Genomic DNA, 27,778 nt, shown 5'->3' on the forward strand with positions numbered 1-27,778 from the left:
TAACAAACTGCTGGGAGCTGGGCTGATGATCAGACACTGGCAGAACAAGAGCGGTTGCAATGGTGTTGCTTCTTAGTACAGACCTTAAAATGTCCCACTGCTACCACCCTAAGGCTTTGCCCTATCACCAAAGATCAAGACTATCTTGAATTTTGGGACCACAGCATGCATCATGTGGTTGACTCCAGTGTAAATTAAAATGTTCCTTTTAATGTATGTGGCAGTTCTGTGAAAGGAGGGTTGTTTGTTGACTCTAGTGCATCAATCAAAATGGGGTGGTGGATTGGGACTTCAGATCACAGGCTACCCAAATTTATTCTGCTCAACAGTTTACCTGCTATGTTATTTGTAGTTTTATGCATTCATGTTTAAGATCATCCTTCAATAAAAACCAATCACGTCTAAAACCAGCTACAGTCTAATGGTAATCAAATAACCAAGCCTTGCAACGGAGAACACTGCAAACATTTTAGAAAATTAGCCGATGCTTCTTTATTAATAAGTGACAGAAAGTAAAAAATACATTCAAAAATAGTTCAAAACCAATTTCTAAAGCAGACACACCAGAAAAGAATCATGCTACTCTGAATGCTTTTTTCTTAAACCATTAAAAGAACATTAGGTAAGCTAATGCAACAGCTGGCTGCGCTACCACTTCCACAGTATAACCCATAATGGTAAAAGCAGCTTTTTCAGGCATTTTAGTGCAATTTATGCTGTTTACAGGTCTTTTTTTTGCGCATTTTCCTATAATTTAATGTCAAGTGATATCACTCAAGCTTATAAAATCCCCACTAAGTCAAGACAACTCCACTTAGCAGTAACTTTGTTTCCTTTCAGGGCTAATATCAAAGTAGTTGTTTTGAATCCCAAAATGATTAATATCTAATAGAAGCCTGAAGCTATTCTCTGCTATACGGCTGGTGATGTATAATTGAACATTAAGTAATCTAAGTAATAGAAATCGTAGGTCAGCTGTCTCTCCTCCTCAGACAATTCCTTTAGGTATTGCCTCACTACTTCTGCACTTGTTCTCTCATCAGAGGAGTGTCTGTCTTTGAATTTAGGAAACTTCAGCTTGTCTGGAGCACCTACCAGCTGCAAAAAGTAGTTGGCATCTTCTTCCAGGGTTTCAAACTTTCCTATAAAATCATAGTTGATGAGGCAGGGATAGCAGAGCTTACTGACTTGCTCCCAATGAATATCCATTCCTACTGGGCGATGGGAATCTAATAGATACTGGATAAACTCCTTGAACTTGACTCCTGATCCTGTTTTCAATGCCTCTTCATTTGCATTATGTCTATACTTCTTAATTATTGCCTTTCCAAATACTGGGTGATAATAGCTGTTTGGATGTTCAAACTTATCCCTGAAGGCAGACACCAGTCTTTCCATAGGATCACGTACAAATATAGTCTTGGTGTATGTGTTCAAGCGTGTGTATATCTCTTTTAGATCATAACTGTCCAGTTTCCTTAGATGCTTTCCATAGTGCACATCATCATGGGAAATGTTGTGTGCCGAAGCAGCGAGTCCATTGAGCACCATAAGGACCCTTTTCCAATTGGAGCAACCCGCTTTTGGCACTTCACAGTACAGGACCTTGTGTCTGTCCTCAACATAAATTCTTGACACCAGGTGCACAAGGTGGGATTGCAACTTCTTTCTGCTGTTGTATTTCTTGCAGAAGTCATGCAGGAAGGACCTGCGCTTTTCCTGGGTGCTGTCCACATCCTTCCACTTGCCACCTTTGACTAACGTCTTGTTTAAAGGGTGCGGTGCGGGAGGTAAATACACCCCTCTGAACTGGCTGAGAGGTGGCTCGCTTATCTTCTGCTGGCCAGACAGTTGGCTCACCAAGGAGGCAGCCACCACACCAAAAGGGTTAGCCTTGACCCGCCAGTGTGTGCCACCTGGGATGGCCATCTTGTGCTTACTGAGGCCAGGAGGAGTGCTCCTTCTCCATGCTGCTCTCCTTGGCATCCCTAGAGGTGGGAGTGTGAAATCCTGCAAACATGGAGAGGAGAAGAGCTTAAAACGCAGCCACAGCCCACCCCAGCCCATTCACACTGCAACAGCAGCAAGGATGGCAGTGCACGCTCTTGACCAAGCCACAGTTAGTAGTACAGTCTTTTTTGAACCACTTGATGCATACATCTGATTCAGCAACAAGCTGGGCTAATTACTGAAATACATGCTTCTGAAGCTTACCTGTTAGCACACAGTAAGTCTTCTTACAAAAATAAATAGCTTACATCTTAGCTTTCAAGAAATCAGCAGAGGTTCACACAAGGAGGCTGACAGTCCTGGTAGGGGTGGGCAGGTGCTCCTCTCTACCAAAGACATTTCCCCCCGCCACAGCACCGGCTGAGTTGCACGGCCACTAACAGCCCTCTGGAGCGTGCCAGCAGTCATGCCAACCACTCCTGGTTCTGCTTCCAGTGCTGTGACTTTGAGCAGGCCTTGTCCCCCAGGTGGCAAGGGACAAACCTAGGGCTCCCACTGACATCAGTAGGTCTGAGTGGGGTACAGTGACGGATGAAAGCCTCCCTCCAAAAAGGTCCTATTCCTGCCCCTCTACAGACAGACCATGGAAGTGGGATGCGTTGGATCGCATGTACATACAGGTGTTTGCAACACAGGCCTGCACCTGAGCCAGCTGTCTTCACAGCTGATACAGCAAAACAGGTGTCTCTAGAGCCTCTTCCACCTGACTTATTTAAACATCAACATTAATGACATCAACTCACTAAACATCAACTAGTGACCCTGCAAAGAATGTGAAAAGATGAGACTTTCCTCCCAAACATCTCTTTCAATGTCCCCGGCTACTGTGCAATCCACAGGCTGCAGAAACAGCAAAGCGCAGATTTGTGTTTTGCTGTCAAATTCTTCAGGGTCTTGTACCATGCAAGCTGACTGAAGAGTTTCTTGCAGTCTGGGTATTTCTGCTCTCTCATTCCCAAGTGGATCCTTGTGTGTCTACTAAGGCTTGTAGATTTTTTTTTCTGTCAGTAGGCAAGCCTGCTGCATTGGGACATCTACACAACTGCCTATTTTCACGACACTTCTGGAGAGGGGAGGATGCTGGTTAACAGGTATTTAAACATCCTGTTGCAAATACCAGCTAGCCAAATGGTTAGATGGACACACATGCACAGACTGTCTGACTGCTTTCGTTAAATCTAACTTTTTTGGAAACCTACACAAAAAGACTCTTCTGCCATAAACTGATTAAACATTTACTGGAAAGTTGATTTGTGGACTGGCAGACCATAAGTGTGGATTTGGGGGGATGGGAAAGTTCATAGGCTGACTCAAGGCTGTTAAAATTCAGAGGAATAATGTAAGTAATGGTAACGCATGGAACACAATTTGAATTCCCATTTGAAATAAAGCCTACAGAACAACAAGCAGTTCCAAGAAAAGTTAGCCTATCTTGCAGTGTAATAATTTCCAATGACAAAAACAAAGCTGAGGGATCAGGCTATTCTGTCTGTATTGCTGCAAACTGCTGACAACCAGGTCTTTGTTTTCACTGGACTGAGTAAAATTATTTTTGTATTGGTGAAAGCAAATAAAAGAACAGAGCCATGAAGGACTTGTACATCTGTGAGAGAGGGCATGTTGGTGTTTTTAGAGATGCAAAAGGATACTTGAACTCTTTCAATTTGACGTGGTCCTTTTTTTCTAATATAATTTGTTTCTTTAATTCTGTTATCTAATATTTCATTCTTTAAAACAAACAAACCAAAAGTCCCTAGAGATTTATCGCTTCTGCTCTAGGACGGGAAGAATTCAGGAGCATAGCTAGTGTGTAATAACAGAAAGCAGTACTAATAGTAAAACAGGGGATGACTATCAGCCTAATGGGAATTTCAGCATCACAGTGAATGGCAACTTACAAGTGCTACTGCAGAACTGCAGACTTATAAATAAAAATTAAATGCTTTGATCTTAAACACCTGGAACTGAAAAAGGTGAAAATGAAAAATATGGGATACACAGAATACCAGGCTCAACAGAAGTAGGGATAAAGTTATACTACAATGCTAAAGTAACCAAAGATTGTAAACTCATTGGTGCAGCTCTGGAGAATTTTGTATTTATAAGACAGTTTTCAGTGGTATGTGACTGCACTGGTGTTCCCCAATGCAGAGAAGATTCGAGAGCGCAGCAGTATCTCATGACTTCCTACGGTATGTAATCTGAATTTAGCCGTCTATTTCAGGAGGTATTTCAGTGCAAAGACACTTAAACCACCTGTATTTCAAACTAAAGCCACTAAAATGAGACCTACACTTCAGAGGAAAGTTCAGCCTTCTGGATTCAGCCTGCAATCCTGAACTAGTGGATGATGCCTTGGTTCCACCAGGCCAGGAGGGAAAAGGACAGACTGAAAGGTGCGTGGCCTTGATTTTATTCCATTTCAAACAGTCTGCCTGGGATCTAGGACCAACCCAAGGAGATTCCAGAAAAGGATTGCCTTTCAGTCTCAGAAACTGTTAATTCAGCTGTAGGAACTGCTACTGAAGGATTTTTCATGGAATTAAAGACTTCTGAGAAGGATGGGCAGAACTATTCAGAGAAATTTCAGGTAACACCCTGAAGGAACAGCATATGCACAGTGGGACTCACTTGAAAGGGGCTCTCTCCAAGTGAGATGAGGCAAAAGAAGAAAGAATGTATCAGGAAAAAAAAGTCCCATACAGAAGAAGAAGGAAAAAAAAAAAAAAAAGACCTAGGGGAAAAAAAATTACACATGAAGTTCTGACAACAAAAAGAAGACCTAGGTATGTACAATACTATTAGCTGCTTCCCCTCTCCTCTTCCCCTTCTCATTGAGACACATATCCCATTGTGAATACAACAGTATTGGCTAGTAAATGTTACTATAAGCTCCACAAGGGACAGTGTGCTTGCAGTCAATGCTGGCGGTAACTTCCACCAGTTATAGTAAGAATAAGAATGGATAGTGATAATTTTGAAAGGTGTAAATGGCTGTTACATTGCCATGGAAGTTTTCCAACTCAAAAAAACCCAAAAAACAAAAACAAAAACAAAACAAAAAAAACCAACAAAAAAACAAAAAAAACCATCAAATCTTCCTATACGTTTGCCTGAGTAACTGGGTTAGTAGGTAGTAAAGGTGAGATGAATGAAGGGATGAATCAAGTTTTACTTTTTATAAGAAATGTTTAACTAGGAAGTTTTCATGGGAAATTAACAGAAATTGTTGAATAGATAGTGCTGCTATATTTCTTAAGGAAAATCACCTGACAATCTGGCATATTTAGCTGCTACCACTCTTATGTATGTGACACACCTGAGAGCCACACACTCTGAAAGGATTTTCATGTTTTATGATACTAGGTTTACACAAAGTGAGGTGCCGCCTTTGGCTTCCCCTTGTTGCCAGTGACTTTTCAATGCCCATTTTATAACACTTTAAAGATCTGAACATCTCCATGTTATGTTGATTTTTTTCACAGCGGGAACAGGAAAACAAGAAACCTGAAAAAGTAATAAAAATTTTTTAAAAAACCTTGTCTTTTATAGCTATGTTCCTAACAGTCCACCCCACAATCTGCTGAGCCCGATTATTTTGGAAAATGTCTGAACATACACCAACAACAGGCAGCACGCACATCAATCACTAACTCTGGATCCAGATCTTCCCATGCAAAAAGTCCTTATCAAACTCCTTGATCCAAGTGTCCCAAGTGCAGCGATGGCTACTCATGGTTTTCTAAAGAGAGTCAAGTATTGCACTCTTGCCAAGAATTATGCAGAGTGCTTTGCTCTCCATTCGTATTAAAACATTTGAAAGGTAGTAAAAAAATGGCCATGAGCCCAATTTAGAAGAGTAGGCATATTGCCTCTGTCTCCCTTCAGCTAGGCAGAAACGGAAGACAGATTTAAAAATTAGTTTAAATACAAGGGAAAAAGGAATGTAACTGTTAGTGTGGTGTTTGGCTACTGGCAGACAACTCAGTGAAGCTGCTGAAACAAAGGGCATTTCTGAGTCATTAAGGGGTTCATGGATTTGTTTTGACATTTTTATTGCTGGAGATTCCCTTCTCCTCCCCATCCACAAAAGGATTCCTCCTCACTGTAAAAATAAGTAGCCAATACCTTCTTTTAAACACACTGAATCTCTCCTTTCCTTTAATACCTCCACAAGCCACTGGGGTAGGAGAGATTGACTACTGCCAAGAACGGTTAAGACTCATCCAGTTATGCTTTGTGGTGGTTTTACTATGCATGGGTGGGATCTCATCTAGATAGTTTGCAATTAGAGCAACTTGCCATGCGAAGAGATAATGATGTATTGGAAAGAATGAAATTCCAGGCTGATTTACAAAGATTTACAGGCCTGCAGTGTTGTGTTTTCTAAATGCTTTAGTGCAGGATCTTAATTTTTACTAACAATTATAATAAAATTAAATAAGGCCAACAGGAAATGTAGGACAAATAATAGTGAAGGAAAGAAACACTCTGTTTTATTATGCTTTGCTGGGCTGCCAAATAACTACATTGTAAGTATCAGTAATGTGTGGTTTGGTTCTCAACATCTAGCTAACATGTCTTCTGTCCTAAAACATGCTTCCTGAAATAGTCCTCTAAGATGCTTCTTAGCAGCAACTGAATGAATCACCTGGGAGCCTACAGTGCTCTGCTTTTTACTGTGGCTGGCACTTGACTGCTGCAGGTTTCAGGGCCCTGGGGACCCTCTCAGCACTATCATTCTAAATAGCTAATATGAGTGCTCTGCAAACACAATGCTATTTAAAGATGATAAAAATGTAATTGCTTAAGACAAGAACGGGTTGAAATATTTTTTGCTGATGAAACTTATGAAAAACAATTATTTAGAAGGACAGAGCATTTGTGGGTTTTGATCAAGCCAGGCTGGGGTTCTGCAGTACTTACAGAAACTTACCCATGAGAAGCAGCAAAGGCGCCTAATGATGAAATGACAGGAGTTTGAAATATATGCTTGGAGTATACTGTGACTTTGCTTACATCCCAGTCCTTTGGTACTAGACATGTTTGGCAGTGCCAAAGTTCAGCATGAACTGAGAGCACTAGACACTTTATTTTACTGTGCATTGCTTCTTATGTGAGGATTGTATTATCATAAAATGTCAAGACCTTACCTGTTTACCTAGGACCTGTCTGTAGAAAGCAGACAGATAAAGGGTCTTCTAACATAAGGTTCATTTTCCGATTCAGTTTCTGATCCTACATTGATCAGGGAGCTCAGGAGATCAGTTTCTCAATTTAGGTATTTAGATGAAGGTAGCTTGAATACTGGAGGGCTATAAAACAAAGATCCTCTTACTTGGATTGTAGGTATGTATGAGTCTTGGAAAAGGTTATATATAGTTTCAGCCTAAACCTCATTTGCTAAAAACATCAAGTTTTTCACATAATTGGAAACAGAAGGATTTCTTCAGCAGAGATCCACAACTGTGGCACATGGCGCAGAATTGAAATATGAGGCAGCTGAAATACGAGGAAAAGTTTGCATGACTACTGCTATCTTCATCACTTTTGGATGGAAGTGTTGATCTGCCGGAGGGCAGGAAGGCTCTGCAGAGGGATCTGGACAGGCTGGATTGATGGGCTGAGGCCAACTGCATGAGGTGCAACAAGCAGCAGTGCTGGGTCCTGCACATGGGTCACAGCACCCCCATGGACTCTACAGGCCTGGGGCAGAGTGGCTGGAAAGCTGCCTGGTGGGAAAGGACCTGGGGGTGCTGGTTAACAGCTAGATAAACATGAGCCAGCAGTGTGCCCAGGTGGCCAAAGTGGCCATCAGCGTCCTGGCTTGTATTAGAGATAGTGTGGCCAGCAGGAATAGGGAAGTCATTGTCCCCCTGTACTCGGCACTGGTGAGGCTGCACCTCAAATACTGTATTCAGTTTGGGGCACCTCACTTCAAGAGGGACATTGAGGTGCTGAGTGTCTCCAGAGAAGGACAACAAAGCTGGTGAAGGATCCAGAACACAAGTTATATGAGGAGCGGCTGAGGGAACTGGGGTTGTTTGATCTGGAGCAGAGGAGGCTGAGGGGAGACCTTCTCACTCTTTACAGCTACTTGAAAGGAGGATGCAGACAGATGGGTGTTGGTCTCTTCTCCCAAGTAAGAAGCAACAGGACAAGAGAAAAAGGCCTCAAGTTGCCCCAGGGCAGGTTTAGATTGGGTATTAGGAAAAATTTCTTCACCAAAGTGTTGTCGAGCATTGGAACAGGCTGCCCAGGGAAGTAGTTGAGTCACCATCCCTGGAGGTATTTAAAAGACATGTAGAAGTGGCACTTGGGGACATGGTTTAGTGGTGGAATTGGGAGTGTTAGGCTGGATTTGATGATCTTAAAGGTCTTTTTCAACTTAAACATTTCTATGATTCAGCAAGCCAGTGAAGCCTGGAGCTATTACTACCTCACTTTAGCTGTAAAAACATGTAAAACTATACTTACACATGTATGTACAAGTTTTCTTAAGTCTGCCAAGAGGAGGGATTATCCTTAACTTTTTTGTGCCAGAGGACTGTTTGCAAAGCGTAATTCAGAACAGCCAGACTCCTCCACTAGTATGTTACCTGAGCCGACATGTAAATATGCTCCCAACTTTCTCGTATCATAGCAGCTGTGTAGCGTAATGTCAGCCAGCTAAACAAATCCCTGCGGGAGCTCCCAATGGAGAAACTATCCAGGCTGGCCACGAGTGACAGGAAATATCTGCTGATGAGGTGCTTCACCTTCTGTGCAGTGGAGACAAACCTCTTGATTTATCTTTTGTGCTTAAAACAGCTACTTCCAGAGATAGGCACCACTAACCTCTCGCCTCCCAGTGGAGTCATTTATTTTTTGCTTATTTAATTTATTCAGGGAAAATCACCACTGCTACATTCCTCACAACCCAGAGTTGACATATGTATTCCTTGTGAAAACTGCAAGTTTAGCAGAGGTAATTCTGTCAGAGATACCTTGTGGCTCAAACACAATTCCATTATGGAAGAGGAAGAATGAAACAACTGTGCTTTGAACTTTCATAGTTCTTTCTGTCCTCAGAGTTCTTAAAACCCCACAAAACAGCAGCAAGCTTGTCTTTCCTCTGGATTAAGATCTAGGAATATTTTGTATGTGGAGCCATCAATCCTGACAGGCAAAACCTTACTATAACAGACACTACATTTTCCTGTGAGCTACGTAACCCTGAAACACATATACTTGTACCAAGCATCTCTAAGATTACTAAATTAGTTGGAGGGGAAAAAAGAAAAAAGAAATTAGAATATGAGATGCTCAGAGCTTCCTGCAGAAACTAAGAGGTAAAACTTTGTAGCTGAAATACAATCAGGTTCAAGGGAAGTCCTTTCGAACACTGAGCCAGACACAAATCAGAATAACTGATCATAGTAAGGAAAAACCCCACTGCAGCTAAATTTTAATTAACAGTTACCATTAATTTTAAATACTGCTTTTCAAAACACATCTTTGTGAATCAGTGACCACTCCCCTTCAATCTGTTAGTAGAAAGTTTGCAGGGTGGCTTGAAGTTATGGCAAGGGCACAGACAAAGCAAGTAAAGAAGAGAAGGACAGAGGGAAAGAGACTTTTTTCTTTTTATGTGGTGTGGCCAAATGTCAGTGAATGAGCTGGTGTGGAAAAATTTGAAAGGACAGCACCAATCCAGAGCTGGTTTTGGAGGAGAACAACCCAGGAAAGTGGCAAGGAGGCCCAATGCGGTAAGATAAACAGTAACATTATCAGGGTTATAGCAGGAGTCCTGTCCCCATTTAATAAGGGGACAGGAGGAACCCATTTGTCTTTGTCCAAGACCCTCACAGATACACGACTCCTGGCTTTGCACAAGGCTTCTCTCCTCTCCCTGCCCCCTGCCTTCATCTACAGAAAGCACGAAGTCACCCATGCTAATGAGGCAAGACAGGCTGCAACAAGCCACTTCCACAAGCTGATTCATATGGTCAGCAACCTGGATGAAGGAAATTAATCTCTAATTTTACTTGCCAATTCTTGTTCAAATCCGGAATTAACTCCCTCCTGTTTCCGCCTTCACAGTCAAAACATTGGGTTTCTCCAAAACACGCTCAGAATGGGAAGGATAAGAACGATCAGGGCGTGCTTAATAGAAAAAATACCAATAAAGTGCTATTATTAGCAGAAGCTTAGCAACATGTAAGTTTGTATGACAGATTAAAGATCCACCAAGACTACTACAACGAAGTATTGAAAATAAAAACAAGCACCCCACCCCTTCCTACTAATAAAGAAATCATCATCAATGTCTATCGATGGTAATGACAAATTGGCTTCTGGATAGTGCAATGCTGATACTGCTTCCCCAGCTTCCTGACAATAGCTTCATGGGGCTGGCTCTTTGCAGTATAGCTCACAGACTTGTGAATAAGCACAGAGCCATTGCAGCCCAGACAGCCTGTGTTTGGACAGAGCCTGCACCTAGTCTGCACAGGGTGCTTGGCTCTAGATGTGCAGCTAAGCTGCGCTGCTAATAAAAGGCAACTTTCAGATCACGGACCACTTAACGCTGGGCCATATTTAGCCCAACCTCCTTCCTATGCAGTTGCACTCGTTTTGGGTATAGGCAAACCAGTATGTATGTTTAAACAGCATTTAATTTTGAGCCCAGCCCTCCTCCTCTCTGTGTAATCTGTTAATAAAACCTAAGTCAGCCACTGCAGTCAATGGTCAGAGATCTTCATCAGCACTCAATCTTATTTCTGTACTGAACAGAGCCATATGAAAAAGCAGCTTAACCTGAAATTCAAAATGGACTCAAACTAAGCACACAATACTTGTGTTATGAAGAGTAAAGTTAGAAAAAAACTCTCAGGTTTCACTGACTAGCAGGTTTATTATGTGTATACAGGGAGCTTAAATCTGAAGATGACACTTTCAGGTAATCTCTGCATATTACATATTGGTCTCTTACTTGAGTTCATTAAATAAAGTTAACATCCCTACTTTCTTATAACTTAAAGCACAGAAGCAAGTCAAATAACCTAAACCATTCCCTCTGTTGACAAATGCAGCTCTCAAAATCGTTACTTCCAAGTGCATGATATTTCATATACACAGTCATTTTATGAAAAAGAAAATAAATAATGCCTCTCGCATGTTCACAACGCAAGCCAGGCAGGCATTTTTGAGCACATTTCATATTTTAAACAACATCTATTTTCCTCTCTAAAGACAAGGGCTGATACCTGAGGCTAGATGCCAATATCTCTTTATCCTAAGGTATTAGGGACCATGTCTTGGCACCTGCTGATCAACACTCACCCTGCACAGGGGAGCCCCAGTCCCCACCGCCCCACCTGCATGAGGAGACGTATTTCCTGGGAGGGTGATCTAACTCCTGGGCATTAATCCCGGAGGTTAAGTAATGCTGCATGCTGGGACTGAAACGCTGGCTCCTCTTTTCCAAGGACTGCTGTCCCCACCAGACAATGGATGAGCCTCAGTCTCTCTCTTTCACTTTTATATACAGGAGAGATATGACACAGGTCTCACAAGTAGCAGAAGTTGTAGGCTTGAGTAGGTGGAGGAAGAAAATGAACCTAGACTTCCCTACTTAAGAGAATCACTGACTTAAGTTTTCACAGATATCCCAACACCGTTTTAAGACGACTGCCGGGCATACCTGTACCTCATGCAGTTCAACCTGGCAGGTGTGAGCTTTCCCAGAAAGGTGGCTGTTTCTGGGTTTCCACCACACTGAGACAAGAAGTCCCTGGACTAGATCAGTCCTGCCAACACTAGGGCACCCTGTACCTGCAGAAGAACAAGCCTAAGAGGCTCAGCTCCTCCTCTGTGAGGTGATGAACATGCAGAGGCTGTTGCAGATCTGGACTTGAGCGGAATTTAGGCACTTCGGTTTCCTTCTAAACCTGTTCACCCTCAACTACAATGAAGATGCAGCTGCTTAAAGATGTTTGTTCTTAGTAGCCAAATGTGGAGCTTGGGTGCCCATTAAGATGTTTGGAATAGAAATGAGGCAAAATGCACATGTTTTGGGAACAGGGAAACAATGTGATTCTAAGCCCAAAAGGTTTTGAGTTGAGTACCAAATCCTTCCCTCAATTACTTTAAAGGAATTGCTTCAGCTGTAAATGTCAAGCTACAAACAAGCTGCTTGACAAGATGCTCTTACAAGTGGCGACCTAAGTAGTAGCCTAGTTTTGGAGGAGTTTCAGTCATGTTTCCCCATCCCACCACTCCCTGGCCCGTACTTGCAGTTCCTGCCCGTACCCAACTGGCAGCAGTGCGCAATGCAGTGGCTCACCACCTGTATTTCTGCTTGCCAGCCAGCCCTCTGCCCTCTCCTGAAATGGATACGGAGCTGGGATACCAACAACTGCCTTTTCCACAGCAAGCACAGAATTTCCCCTCTGACCAGCCACCACCCTTCACATTGCTGGACTCTTATCTTACAGCTGTGTCAAAGCTGGCTGGAATTGTCCTCGGCTCCAAGGGAGATGGCCTGGCAGCATAACTGGACAGGTCTCCCTGGGGCACCCAGGGCATTTACACCTAGTGAAATGTAAAACTGAAGACGACAAACAACTGTACTCTTTCCCCACAAGACCCACCGTCCCCTCTGAGAAGAGAGGTCTGCGATGTAACGCTGTGCTTCTGCATACATGGCAGTATTTCTCACATTAGGGGCCGTGGTAAGATCCACAGGGATTTTTTGCTGGTAAACAGCATTTCTATCCTGTCTGCAGGTAAACACACTTATCTTCCAGCATAAACAAGACATCTTGCTCTTTCAGAAATAGTAAGAAAAGTTTCAAATGAAGCTAGGTTCAACTGAAGAATATTAATATATATTCAGGCATGAAGAATTCAGTTTCCCCTAAATTGCTTTGGAAGAGACAGTAAGATCTCTAGCGGTCTCAAAGCATTTTTCCCTCCATCACAATTAGCATTTAATTCAAATTAGATAACTTTATTAGTAAATAAAAAATAAATAGAAATGTATAATGCACTCTAGATTGGCAAATATCTCAAATCTGTGTTTGCTTACATTCATACACTTTTAAACAAATTCCTGTGTTCAATTTTACAAAAAAATATTAATACTTGAGAATCGATTGCATTCATAAATTACCGTGGGACAAAACAGGTTGTGAATTTACAAAAGGGATTATTCACTGCACACTCCCTCCTCACACTGACTGAAATGTAGCGTACCCTATTTTCACTCAAGGGGGTAAATCATGTTTACCATAGGTAAAAGAAAATACCCTAGTTTATTCTGTAGCAGCTTTTTTGTGTAACTATCCACTTGGCATGCACTAATCTGCAAGCGGTGTCACAGATGATCAGTGTGCCATCCAAACACTATCTAGTTCAAACGCCACCCCTCTGTGAAGCAGAGGAATAATGAGAAAGAACGTGTCGTGGTTAAGGGTAGGTGCACTGGCCAGAACCACAGTGTTTGGTTTTGTGTAACTTTGAGCAGGTCTCTTGACCTTCACACTTCATTTTTGCATGTCTGCAAAACAAGGAAAGATAATAATTGCCTACCCCATGTGAATATTGTGATTCCTAATTTCTGATTAACACTGGTAGAAAACTCTTGCCATTTTACAGAGGGAGAAGGGACACTCAGAAATCTGAGAATCAGGACTGCAACCCAACTTCCCAGCCTGTACTGCCTTTCATTGCTCAAACCTTACACCATTTCTTTTAGTATTTCTGTTGAACATCCAGTCTTCTTAAGTCTGTTGCATACTCTAATGCTTGTTTTTTTTTTCACAAGAAGAATCATTCTTCATAAAGTTGAAGACATTTTTATCTTCAGACATTGCATGTATGTTTCTGTCTACACAGTCTGAGAAATGGTTTCCTCCAAAAGGTTACTGAAAAGGTTGTCAAATAAAAGTGTCTGCTGTTCTTACTTGAATAATACTTTCTCCTGTGTTTTTCTGAGATTCACCACCTTTAGTACTATGTATTATTTAATTAGTGAAGGACTGTTAGGTTATCTGAACTTGAAGGGGACAGAATATGTTCTCAGGAGCAGCCCTGATAAACCTGGAAGGAAGAAAATGTTATGAGCAGAACAAATCTGAAAAAGTCTTCCTGTCTGATTTTCCTATTTGATCAGATATTGCATAATGAATGAAAAATGAATCGTTTAAAAATGCAACTTCTACTTACTGGTAAACAAAATGTGCAGGAGGAGCAGGAGGGATCTCATCAACCAGACAGGGCTCAGAGGTGCCCACCTCAAGCATATGCATGTAAACGGGTGAGTACCTACAGGGCAGCATGATGGGGGAAGCTCTCACATCTTCTCTGGAGAACCAGCATGGCTGGGTGCCTCCCCACAGTGCCTGTACATATGCTATTGCACACTGGACAGGGAGAAAACAGGAGGAATGAGAGGCCTGTATGCAGTCTCACTGGGATCAGAGAGATGTGGTGGGACAGCTGATGGGATTAGAGAGCTGTCATGAGTGGGTACAGGCTCATCAGGAAGGGGCAGGCTGGGACAGCAAGGCGGTGAGTCACCCTTTCAGTCAGAGGGCAGTGGGGACACATGGAGCTCTGCCTCTGGAAAGACAAGACAGACAAGGGGAGAGCATGTGGGTCACGACTAGAGGGCTGACCAACAACACTGTGGTGGGTGTCTGTGACAGAACCCCTAATCAGGAAGAAGTAGAAGATGAAGTCTTCTGCAAACAATGGGAAGAAGCCTCACGTTTGCAGACCGGTCTTCAGAGGGGAATTTAACCACTCGAGTATCTGCTGGAGGAGCAGCAGAGCACAAGCAATCCAGGTTTGGGGAGTGCACTACTGGAAAATTCCTAATGGATGTGATCAAAGAGCTAACAATGAGAGGTTGGCTGCAGGACCTCACACTTACAAACATGGAAGGACTGGCTGGAGATTTGAATGTCAGGGTGGTGGTATTTGCCATGAGAAGGCAGAGTTCAAGATCCTGAAAAGAGGGAACAAGGCAGAAAGCAGGATCACAGCCCTGGGCATCAGGAGAGCAGACTTTAGGGTGTTCAGAGACCTGCTTAGAGGAAACTCATGGCATATGGCCTCGGAGAGGAGAGAGGGCCAGGACATTTGGGTGAAGTCAGAGGATCACCTCCTCCAAACTCCAGAACGGTTTATCCCCATGAGAAGGAAATCAAGCAAAGGTAGCAGGGGTCTGCATGTGCAAACAAGTAGCTTCTGAAAAAAATTAAACATAAAAAGAAAGCTTAACAGAGATAGAAGCTGGGACAGGTGAATATAGAATAACCCTGAACATGCAGGGTTAGGAAAGCCAAAACTCACCTGGGAGGGATATGAAGGGCAACAAAACCAGGCTTCCACAGGTCTACCCACAGCAAAAAGAAGACTAGGGAAAACGTGGACCCACTGCTGAACGGTCTAGGGACTTGGTGATAGATGACACGGAAAGGCTGAGATAGTTGATACCTTCATTGCCTTGGTCTTTACTAGTAAGACTGGCCTTCAACAATCCCATGCCCCTGAGACTTACGGGAAATTCTGGAGCAAGGAAGATTTTCCCTGGTGAAGGAGTATCAAGTTAGGGAATTTTAAATAAACTGGAGATAAACAAGTCCATAGACCTGATGGGATGCGCCCAAAAGTGCTGAGGGAGCTAGAGGGTGTCACTGTGAGCCTATTCTTGATTATTTTTGAAAGGTTGTGGTCATGGGGGAATGTTCCTGAGGACTAGAAAAAGCAAATAACACTCTTGTCTTCAAAGAGGGCTAGTAGGAGCATCAAGGAAACTACAGGCTGGTCAGCTTCACCTCAGTTCCTGGGAGCATGATGGAGCAGGGGATTATGCTTCCCCAGGTAGATTTCACTTTGCTGAACTTCATGAGGTTCCTGTTTGTCCATTTCTCCACCCTGTTGAGGTCTTTCTGAATGGCAGCACACCCATCTGATGTCTCAACTACTCCCCTGAGTTTTGAATCCTCTGACAACTTGCTGAGGGAACTCTCAGTCCCATCATCCTGGTATGTAATGAAGAAGTTAAACAGTATTTTATTCAGCTGTGACGCCTGAGGTACTCCACTGGTGGTGACTGGCCTCCAGCTGGACTTCATGCTGCATAGATTTATGAAGGGGAAATCATGCCTGACCAGTCTGATAGCCTGTACCATGAGATGACTGGCTTGGTGGGTGAGGGGAGAGTACTTCTTGTTGCTTATCTCAAATTTAGTAAGGGTTTTGGCACTGTCTCCCATAATGTCCTCACAAAGAACAGACTAGATAAGTGTTCAGTGAGTTGGACTGAAAACTGGCTGAGCTGCTTAGGCTCAAATGGTTGTGCAAAAAATCCAGCTGGAGGCCAATCACTAGTGCCACAGGGTCGACAGTGGGTCCAAAACTGTTTCACATCTTTATTACTGACCTGGATGATGAAACAGAGTTTACCCTTACCAAGTCTGCAGACAACACAAAACTGGGAGGAGTGGCTGACACACCAGAAGGATATGTTGCCATTCAGAGGGACCTCAACAGATTTGAGAAATGGGTAAACTGGAACTTCATGACATTTGACAAAGGGGAATGCAAAGTGCTGCACCTGGGGAAGAACAGCCCTAGGCATCAGTATAGGCTTGGGGCTGGACAGCTGGAAAGAGGCTTTGTAGGAAAGGTCTTGCAGGTCCTGGAGAACAAGCTGGCTGTGAGCCAGCATGTGTCCTCATGGCAAAAAAGACCAACAGCTTCCTGGGCTGCATTAGGCAAAGCATTTCCAGCAGATCAGGAGAGGTGATCCTTCCCTTTTGCTCAGCTCTGGTGAGACACACCTGGAGTGCTGCGTCTAGTCTTGGATTTTCCAGTACAGGAGACATGAACATACTGGAATAAGTCCAGTGTATAAATGGACATGGATATAGACATACTGGAGTGTGTCCAGTGAAGGGCCACAAAGCTATTTGACAGGAGCCTCTGACATACAAACGGTGGTTGAAAAAGCTGGGGCTGTTCAACCTGGAGAAGAGAAGACTCAGGGGGATCTTATCAATGTATATAAATACCTGAGGGGGGGAGGGGGAGGGAGTGAAGTAAATGGAGCCAGACTCCTCTCACAGTGGTGTCCAGTGACAGGACAAGAGGCAGTGAGCACTAACTGAAACACAAGGAATTCCATCTAAATACAAGAAAATACTTTTCTATGGTGTGAGTATTGAGCACTGGCACAGGTTGCCCAGAGGTTGGGAGTCTCCATTCTTGAAGGTATTCAAAATCCAGCTGGATGCAATCCTAGGCAACCTGCTCTAGCTGGCCCTGCTTTGAGTAAGGGGGTTAGACTAGATGATCTCCAGAGGTGCCTTCCAACCTCAGCCATTATGCGATTCTATGAAGCACATGAAAGTGAAAGTTTGTTTAGTGGGCTATATGCCTGGTATGCCTGTGTCTCTTGAAGACTTTCAAACTCCTAATTTTGGGGGAACAAAGTAAGTAACGTTGAGGAATATGGCCCCAGACTGGGAAAACAGGAGCAAGGGACATGCCATTAGATAACATGACATTGCAGACCTTGGAAGCTGGCATACATGGACTGAACTTTTCCTAGCTAGGTCATGTGAGAGAAAGCAGGGGACAGAGGAGAGTACTGAAGTAAACTATAGCAGTGCACAAGGAAAACTGAACCATGAAGGTTTTGCTGATATTATCATAGGTTTATTACACCATGGGTGTATCTGAAGCATCCTTCAGGTGGTAAGTCATTCCTCAACATGGTCTGTGCAAAAAACTTACACTGTCATTTAATAAAGGTTTGAGTTTTCTTTCGCCTTGTTACTTCGGCAGAAGGCGCATACATACTGACAGTACATCAGAGCTGTAGTTACCCCCGGTCCAAGCCAAGCTCTAGCAAGTACATTGCTTCATCACTGTCCTTTGTGTGTCACTGCTTCCCCAACCCCATGTGCAGAAAGGGAAATACTCCCTGACAGAGATGTCAAAAGACGAAGAGACTGCAAGAGAGTCTGCCTTGAGGGAAGAGCTCCTCAGGGACAGAACAGTGGGACAGATATCGTGGAACACTCTCACCAGCTTCCTGATGCAACCTGCAGCTTCACGGCAGAAGGGACAGGCTCAAGTCTGAGCTCAAAAACAGCTGTAATTTTAACCTGAAAGTCTGTGCAAACAACTTCAGCTTCTAAATGCATGGAAGTGTATTCTTGTTAGTCCTTCAGAGCTTCTGAGCAAAACTACATGTAGGAGTATACATTAAGACCACAACACAGACAAATCTGAGTGTGATGAGTGTGAGTGAGGATGAAACACAAAGGATTGCCTTCAGACACATTTTGATTGGCAAGTCTGTAACGTGTTTTTCAGCCAAGACAGTTATACAGTTAGAAGCACAGGGTTTGTTCTGGTTGCCTTGCATTTCCCTTAGCAGTAGTTAACATGCTACAGCTAATCAGGCTGTACATCCATGCCAGGATTTACCCTGAAGTTGCAAAGGTAGTTAAAACAGGTATTGAAAAGCAGAGTGCATACCATTTCTGGATGTCCCTGCTCAGGCAGAGTTGTAGATGACCACTGCTGTTAAGTGAACATGCATACCTATATACATAAATGACAAAAAAGGTGCTCAAGGAAAACAAGCAAATGCCTTACGATCAAAGGGAACAGGAACCAGTGAAGATGATAACTGTAGACAAAGGTTTCTGGAAGCAGATACTACCTTAGTGTTTTATCTATATCATATGTGACCAAACTTTGCTTAGGTTTTAGAAAGTGCTAGGAACTGCACAGAAACAACAGTGGTCATCAAGATGTTAGAGGTCCCAGATACCCACAGATAGTGAGGGGTTTACCTAGCAGGTGATCACTAGGATGGCAGCTCCAGCATTTCCCCATCCCCTCTCTGTTTCACTCACCTCTCAACAAGACATTTCCTGCCTGTCAAGTTGTAACATCATTTATCTTCTGCAGAGCCACTTCTCTCTCACTTAAATTTCTGGCAGTCAGTGTAACACAGTGTTGTTGCACTGACTTAAAGGACTACAGGATCTTAAGCCAGATAAGTATCCTATCCCGCATATAAAATTTCAAGTTCAGTATTGAAGATAAACAGAATCCTTCTATGGGAGATATTCCATGAGGATCAAACCCCGTTCAAATCTTTTTATTGCATTACTACAGATCAAATATGCAGTGCCTCTGCAATTGTGCCCTAAATTACAGACTTTAAAATGAAACCAATTTCTAATTTGAAACATTCTCCCATTTCTTGGAAGTCCACAGGAGGTTCGTATGGAATGAGACATCACCAGCTTCACTAGTATCCATTTGAAAGTGAACAACTACCATTTGTCCCCAAATCAACTTTTTACAGTTTTATTTAGAAACACCCTCCACATATCAAAACAATGCAATTTTCCTGCAAAATCAGCTGTTCTGAAGTTAACTGCGGAGAGACAGAACAGGTGAGCAATTCGAGGAGGGCAAGGCAGTGGCATGCAGGAAAAGACCAGGACTGCAAACACAAACTATGGCACCTGATCCACCTTTTGCAACTGCGACAAATGTCCTTTTTAGCACAACACACTCTTCCTCAGAAAAGGGCGATGTCATCCACAGAGCTGATTTTGTCACACAGAAAATGTGCAGAATTAGATCTCCAGTCATCCATTCACAGCCCTGTCAATACAGCCTCAAGTTGTGTTTTAAAAATACAACTGCCCCCCCTTCTGGCCAGCAAAGGCTGCCAAAAGGGGCTTTGCAAGACATCTCAGGCTAATTTTAAAATGCAGTTTGGTTTATAAAACTTAATTAGACTTGGTTTAGGATACAAACTCTCAGTCAAAGCACAGAATTACCATTAAGTTTCAAAACATTTCTACACTTATTTAGAAAAAGCGAAGATTTCCCTATGCTTATGTAATGCCGTATTCTGGGCTGAATGTATACACCCATCAATTTCTCAGGATAATGGGAAGGTTGTAACAACCCTCGATATTATTTGGTGTCAGAGGACCAGGCTTCCCTTAAGCTGGTCCTCTGCTTTATGGGCTTACTCAATCAGGAGCAGTGCCAGCTCAGGCCACTGAAAGTGACACAGTGACATCTGTGCTGTGCTCTGCCACGGCAGGGGAAATGTTGTTAGACCCAAACCAGGCTGCCTTAGGTGGTCAGTCACTTGGCGAGTTAGTCCTCCACCTAGATGATGAATTCATAGATAACAGTGATGTAATGACGTCAATGCCTCAATTTATAGCTTGGAAGGAAGACTGCTTAGGGGTGTGTAATTGCTGGAATACAAATATTTTAATGACTGCTTTTTAAGTGACTTATCAAAATAAATCTCACAAACAATCCAGATACCTATTTATATACCATCTGGATAACAGCATTCAGTAAGATGACAAGAAGCCAAGAATGAGAAGCATCACGATGCTTCTGTACAAGTCGGGCAAGTCCTTTCAATCTGGAAGAGCATGTAATTTAGGAAATCAAATTCTAGGTTTCCTCCTCTCTTTCTGGTTAGGGAAAATTTTTTTTCATGTTCCTATATGCTTGATGCTGAAATGCTAACTTTCAATATAGAAAGGGTTGGGTTTTTTTTCTGAATCACTCCTAACTGATACAGTAATACAAACAGAAAATGCTTCCACAAGCAATGTCACAGTTTAGTGAAGCCTCCATGAAAATTCATAGTAGAAATGAAAACCTAAACAACACTAAAAGATAATGTGCTTAACATGTGCTGTGCATGTATTTCATATCAATAGCCTTCTGTTTTTTAAAAGGAATACTAGCAAACAGGAGAAATATTACTTTTTTAAAAGTACAATTCTGTGCTATAAAATTTGATACCAATGAACAAATTACCTCTAGGCTTTATTCTCACCATCAACACATTGAGAAGTAGATGAATTAAACTGCTTAAATGGCAAATCTTAGGTTTAAATCAAAATGATGGCTACTCTTGTGAATTCCACACATCTGCAGAGACAGGCAGTTGTCTGATACGTGGTCCTTAGCCACACCTATATAGTTAACATTAGCCTGTCCTGTGGAGTTCTCCCCTTTAATTGTTACAATTCTTCTACATGAAAAATTAAGTAACAAGAAGTATGAAAGTGTCAAAATACCTGATTAAATACCTGTTGTTGCAATGTTTCTCCAGACACTGAAAAAGAAAGAAAATTAGTTTGTACATATTTTAAAGAATACTATCGTGTACACACAGAACAAAACCCACTGAATTCAGCAAACAAAAAAATCAAATTTTATAGTTAAGAAACAGAATTTAACAAGTACAAATTACTTGAAACTTCAAAATGGAAATCCACCTAAAGTAAAAGAGGGACAAGCCCCTCTCAATAAACATGTGTTAAAAAATAAGATTGAGATAGGTAGCCAATCTTCTTAACCCAGAACCCTACAAGAAATTACAACATTCAAAGTGAAGACAACAAATTTCAAATACGTGCTATGAAGCATCTTACGTTGTGAGACGTAGTGCTGCATGAATACGTGCCTGAGAGGCTGGTAACATCTATCTCAGGATTTGGCAATTGGAGGAGAAAAGCAGCTTCTGCCTCTACCCTAAAATAAAATTACGTGTCTGTGTCAAGACTGAGGATAGGCACCAGCTGGCTCAAGGGAGAAATTCTATCCTGGTAATATCCACAAAGTGGCGAGTTGAATTATGGTCTTGCTTCCTTATTCTGGCCTTCTGCAGTGTCCTTCAGCCTGCTCCTGAAGACATGATCAAAGCCTAGACAGAACATTGCTTTTCTATAGCTGTCTGGGACCCTAGCAGCAATGACACCTCAAACCTAATCTTTCCTTTTAGATCAAAAGGGACAGTAATTTTGCCTCATTCACTGACCTCATGCACTAGTTGTCAAAAGGGCAGCTGGTATTGATTACCTTCCCTTTGCTACTGGAGACTATCCACATGTACTGGGGAAAGTTGGGAATTTCACACTCACCTATTGAGTTAGGCTACACGTACCCAGAGGTTTTTTTAAGTAATAATGACGGGACACTACTTACAACCTGTCAGTGTCGCTATTAACTGTCATGGGAGCTTGCCTAGCATGAGTGGCTGCCACCTCCAGCACTGGAAATGATATTCCATTTCAATAGAATTTTTTGTACCTGTATGTGTGGCACAAGATAGAATTTTTAAAATGACGTTAAAATATTTTAAGTGTTAAAATAAAGACTAAAGATTCTGTTTAAAGGAAAATGATCTTCCCTACTTGTCCCCGAGAATGCTCTTCTTCTCAATGAAAGCATTATAGGTAATTCAGATAAAGATAATCGCTTTAGGCTATATTATGAGACTGTCTCTTATGATAATTATTTCCTGCATGCTTGTGTTGTGTTTTTATTTGCGACATACAAAAATTATGGTTTTTTTGGCTAACCTCCCAACTATCTTTTAGGGCAAATGTCTCAAAATGTATTCCCTTGTTCACTGAGTTCATCTTTGGGAGAAAAAGAAATTATTCTTGTAACTAATATTTTAACCAAATAGATTGTTGGTAATGGAAGATTAAAGGAGTATGTGTTGTTAGCATTCTGTAATGGTATACAAGTTGCTAGGAAAGCAGAGTGTTTGAAATCTCTGGTTAGATCAACACTATTTTGCTCAAAGGTTTGTGGACTTTGAATACTGATGCTTTCCTGTTTCCCAGTACATTTGTTTTTAGGCTATTTTGATTCACTTTAAAGGAATTTTAATAACTTTCTGTTGACAGCATGGACAGCTGGTCTTGAGAATTAGTGAAAATTCACTTGCTGACTGAGGAAGGAAGTGACATCAATGAGTTTCTAAAGTCAGCCCCGGGGGAAAAGTGCGCTCTGCCAGAGTAGCCTTTCATGCCATTGTATTTCCAGTGATGCCTCAAGATGCAAATTGCATTATCAATCAAACTTGCAGTTTCTACCCAGACAAATACAAAAAAATGAACAGAAAGACTGGGAAAGACCTTTGTGGCCATTCCTGACACTGCTAAGGAAAAGGTGAGGAAGAATTTACGGTAGTTCTTTCCTTGTTCACTCTTTAGTTCGTTCTTTTAGTGGTTTAAATAATCCAGTATCAAGGAAAAGGCAGTTGCAGAAGTGACTATGAAATACCAGGCACGATGACATGGGTTAAACAGGACAGAGATTGACTAGGCTGTTAAGGGTAGAAGTGAGATCAAATTCAAGGTCACCAGCAAATTGAATACTGTGTTCTCCATTTATTTGCTAGATGATCCTTGTCCTCCTCACAGAATAACTATCTGAATTTGGCATAGTCAGCAGTTGTGCTCAGAAGAAACCAAAGTCTGTAATAAGAGAGGTGCTGCAAATTAGGGTGGAAATATATTGGCACCATTATATGGGGAACCCTGCAAAGTCCTGGTGTGTACTGTACTTTTATTTTAGGAGAAAAGGTACAAAAAGCCATGAAAAAGCATGAACACCACCTACAGTGCCAAAAGGGGGTTCAGTTTCCAGCCAATGGCTAACAGTAGGGCAGTAGGAGGCTTTGTCATTGAAATTAGTCAGAATTTTGTTTGTCCCTTTTTTAATTTTCTTTTATTTTAAATCCCCAGAATTGTCTTACAATGACTAGTCACTGATAAAAAACCCAGTATTTTATTTATGGCATCCTCAATTCTGAGACGGATGTTTCTGTTTAGGTGCCTTGTGATCACTTGTGGTGACCACTAGCATTCACTACAGTGATTCAAGAAGCTCCACTAGAGAGAGTGCTCCAAATTCACAGGGCATGAGGCAACGGGACACTGATAAAACCAGAACTGTCAGAACATGTCAGCCAGTCCCACAGGCAACACCTGCATTAGTCTCACAAAATGCAGGTAATTCTTGAGACTTGCCAGAAGCTTCATTACTGAAAGACCTACACATGCTAAATTCAAAATTTACGACAGTTTTTCCAGACCCGTTGCAATGAGGTAGCAGCTTATGCAAGATGAACGGATGCATGAACATCAAGCCAACTTCCATCTGGAAATCTACATGGAAGCTGCCCAGCAGGTAGCCAGTGTAGTTCAAGAGACACATCTTCTGCAGCTCAGACTGCATGTGAATGGCTTGCTCTTCTCCTAAAACTTCTTTTTTCTACCTGTCATCTGGCAAAATACTCCTAAATGGGCTCAATAGTGCCATATGACCAGCCTTGGAAACACAAGCAAACCAAAAGGCCTTAATCACAGACAACTACGCTTCAACGATACTTTGAGTCAAGAGATGTATTTACTAGTACAAACTACCATACTTATTTGCTGAGGCTCTGCTCTCCTGCCACCCTGAGAGATGCTAAACTGGTGCAACTGGATTCCAGTGATGGTTTTGCATCAGGACTGGAGACACAGACCTCTTCTAATTAATTTTTAGTGATTTTCTTTTGTCTTTCCAGTTACAAATAAGTGTCGTGGATGGTTGGATGGTTGAGATAAATGGTCTTCTTACATTGACCTCAAGCTATATCACTTCAGAAAAAAAATATTACAGCAAACATTCTTTAAAAGATTTCTCTGTATTTTCATACACTAATTAGTAAACTAATTCCTGTTTCCAGGGCAAGTTGGGTTTTTCAATTTTTTTTTTTTTTCTTTCTTGTTCTTATTATAAGATTACCTTACTGAAAGCAATAACATATGTTTCCTAATGTAAAACTGACCACTGCAAGACACGAGATGGTGCCATAATTGATGCTGTCACGAAGAACTGCTCAGCCTTACACACACAACCTACACAGGGAACAATACGCAATTATGCACACTGTGCCCTGCTTACCTCCATACAAAGGAATGCGATATTTGTGCAGGTTTACAGATTAATCTGCTGTAATTCCTTTTAATGTTAAACTACTTCCAGCTCAAATATAATTAAGATCACTAGGTACAAAAGATTCAGATTGGAAATAGGAGTACACTCCAACAGAACAAATAACAGCTTGATGTTGTTTCTTATGTTCAAATAGTTGGATACATTAAAGGATTTTGACAGCATGTTTGTTCCCTAAGTATGTAGGAGAAGAAAAAAAAAAGTCGCATTTCAAAAGGCAAAACACTACTACTGCATTTAATTAAGAGTGTAAAATCCCTTAAATACACAGATCTGCCAATTTCTGTGACGTGACTGCTACAAGTCCTAGCAACAAAGAATTTCTTTTTTTCTCCCCAAAATCAAATACCAATTTATAATTTTAAGCAACCATCATCAACATCAATAAAATAAAGGGTTTGGAATAAAAAGTTTGTTTCCTTAAGTCTTCTGATAATCCTGCTAGTATTTGTGGCATAGAAGCAAGGCAGGGGACAGACAGAAATTATGGGTCTGTCTCCCCGTTCCCAAAGGTCTGAGGGTCTCCCAGCAGACCAAGAAAAGTGGGGAGAATACCAGGGGGCAAAGGGGACCCTCAGCCTTGCTCTGAAACAGCCATATGCATAGTCTACAACAGCCATATTCATGTGACTGCAAGTGGGAATAGCACTACTAAAAAATCAGCTTTTGAAGAGGGAATGTGATATTCTAATATCAGTTTAATTTCATTTTTTCAGTTTGTGACCGAAACACTAACAGCTTGGGATTTTACTTTATTTTTACAGACCTAAACAAACACGTATGCAACCTATTCAGTTATGATCCACCCCACTTCCATTACTGGTTTCCTAATCTACCAGAGCAGATTCTAAGAACTGAAAGGAAACCAAAGCACTCGTTCGTGACACACTTGGGCAGCAGTTTCCCATGCCACCAGAGCCTGAGGAAGAAACACTCAGATTTGTTTTTCAGACCTGTAACAGAGGTGGTGTGACACTAACAGATTAACTTCTGTGAAAGCCTATAACTTGGCACAAAAAGATTAAAATATTTAGGACAGAACCATCCATTTCCTATAAGTTATCCACAGAATCTCCGACATCTGTAAGCAACACAGCTCCCGCCGATGTGCATAGTATTTCCTCCCTCTCACAAGGAACTTAGAAAACTGAAACTGCTTTGTTTTTTATAGCATTGCCTTCAAAACCTAGTTTAGCTTACTTTTGCACCTCTGCCATAATTATGCAACTGAATATGATTACAGTGGCCTAAAATGTATTAATCACATCTTCATGGTATTGCATAATCCTTTTAAGTTGTCACAACGCCAGCTCATAAGTTGCCCTGGCAGTAGGAAACATAAAAAGAAACCCAAGTTGATACTGATTGAAGCAAATGAAGGAAAGTTGGCCATCTCAAAACAGTGAAACTCTCACAGAATTCCAAGGTCTCCCTAGCTAATTTTTTGTGATTACTTTTGATATGAAAACAGAGCTTTAATTGTCAGTCTCTAATAAGGATGCAGAACTGTTCCCTGTGAGGTTCAAAGGATCCTGGGAAACTAAACATTTACGAAAGCTCAAGTAGCCAAATGTCTTGTGCTGATTAACATACACCATTCAGTTTTCACCTAACAAAGTCATAACAAGTAGAAACCCCAAAGGAAAAAAAAAATTGCACTGACAAAGAAACATTAGTCTTAATAGGAACGAGGGCCCTCATTCATTTATTTGTGTGCAAAAAGGAGGTAGGGGTGTAACTCAAATTCATTCCTGGACCAAATCCTCCATTGACTAACATTGTGTAACTGTACTTATGGAAAGATGTTAGAATATAAGTTAATTAAAAATGTGAAGTTTCACATGCCCTCTGCTTCATCAGCATTGATAAATATTTTCAAATGAGACAGAATTGCCAGGATGCCCACTAACAGCATTAGTAGGCAGGCTTGTTTGCCAGTTTTCTTCTAGAAAGTTTTGCTTTATATATCTGGAAAAGGGAAAGCAAAAATTTGTCACCTTTTTCATTTAAGGATGGAAGATTTGAGATAATGGAAACACGCCAGACAGCATATTTGGTTTTAATATCAACACAATATTGATATCACGGTTTGAATCATTTCCAGCTGAACATCGTGTATATTTTCAATGCTTATTTGGCATTCATCCTGTATCTAACAACAAAAATAGTTTGTTTCCATTTTGTCTTACTGCTCACTATGCAACCGCTTTGAAATGCTTTTTCCTTTTACCCAACTACTTCACGGCTTTTTCAGATTCCTGTTCTCTTAAGGAACTGCATGGAACAAATTGTGGATTCCTACTCATCTGCAACTGGACATGCAAAGGCCAGTTAATTTTGGCTTAGCAGATGCATTTCCTCAAACTCTATCACAATGTGATCCAAATCTTAAGGTAGAAACTGCCTCGTATCTCACACTGCAAGGGCCATTGCTTTTTTATTTGAAATCACATGGACCACCAGCCTCCACTTGCATGCTGCTAGTTAGGTATGGTGCTTTACGGTGCCTTACATTATGATCATCTAGAGGACAGGTCACATAATCTGTTAAAATGCCTTTTTCACTACACTCCTGTGTTGAGCTCAATTGCTTATGCAGTTGTCTTCCACAAAATAGGTTTCTGGGCTTTGACACGAAAGAAGCTGTTTTCACCCATCAGCTGGTCCATTGCAGTTTCCTATACAAGGTCCTTAGCGTGTGTTAAATGAGAGATGGCTGACCCTGTTTTTTTCTGCTGAAGGAAAACTATCTGGTGTTTACTCTAAGAACAGCACAGTAAGAGCTGTCATAATGGAAAAGACCATGGAGAGCAACTAGAGCTTGAATTTACATACACAGACCCCCCCCAGAAATAAAGCTGTGGACATACGGCTCTCTCTGTAACATACCCTGTTATGGTCTTAGGTA

General features: G+C 41.7%; 1 protein-coding gene across 3 annotated transcripts in view; it reads right to left on the minus strand.

The window, feature by feature from the left end:
* Window positions 1-215: 215 nt before the first annotated feature.
* The window catches only part of CHST9 (carbohydrate sulfotransferase 9), a 94,709-nt gene continuing 67,146 nt past the window's right edge, over window positions 216-27,778 (minus strand). For 2 of the 3 annotated variants that reach the window (XM_040588806.1, XM_040588805.1), the window contains exons 4-5: window positions 21,150-21,187; window positions 217-2,010 (exon numbers count right to left, since the gene is read on the minus strand). In XM_040588806.1, coding sequence (XP_040444740.1) covers window positions 913-2,010; window positions 21,150-21,187 — 1,136 coding nt within the window. In that variant the 3' untranslated portion in view covers window positions 217-912. Of the gene's footprint in view, window positions 2,011-21,149; window positions 21,188-27,778 lie in introns of all 3 variants that reach the window. The other variant, XM_040588807.1, reaches the window with a different exon arrangement.

Source organism: Falco naumanni, chromosome 3 (genome assembly GCF_017639655.2).
Source record: "Falco naumanni isolate bFalNau1 chromosome 3, bFalNau1.pat, whole genome shotgun sequence".
Lineage (NCBI taxonomy): Eukaryota > Metazoa > Chordata > Aves > Falconiformes > Falconidae > Falco > Falco naumanni.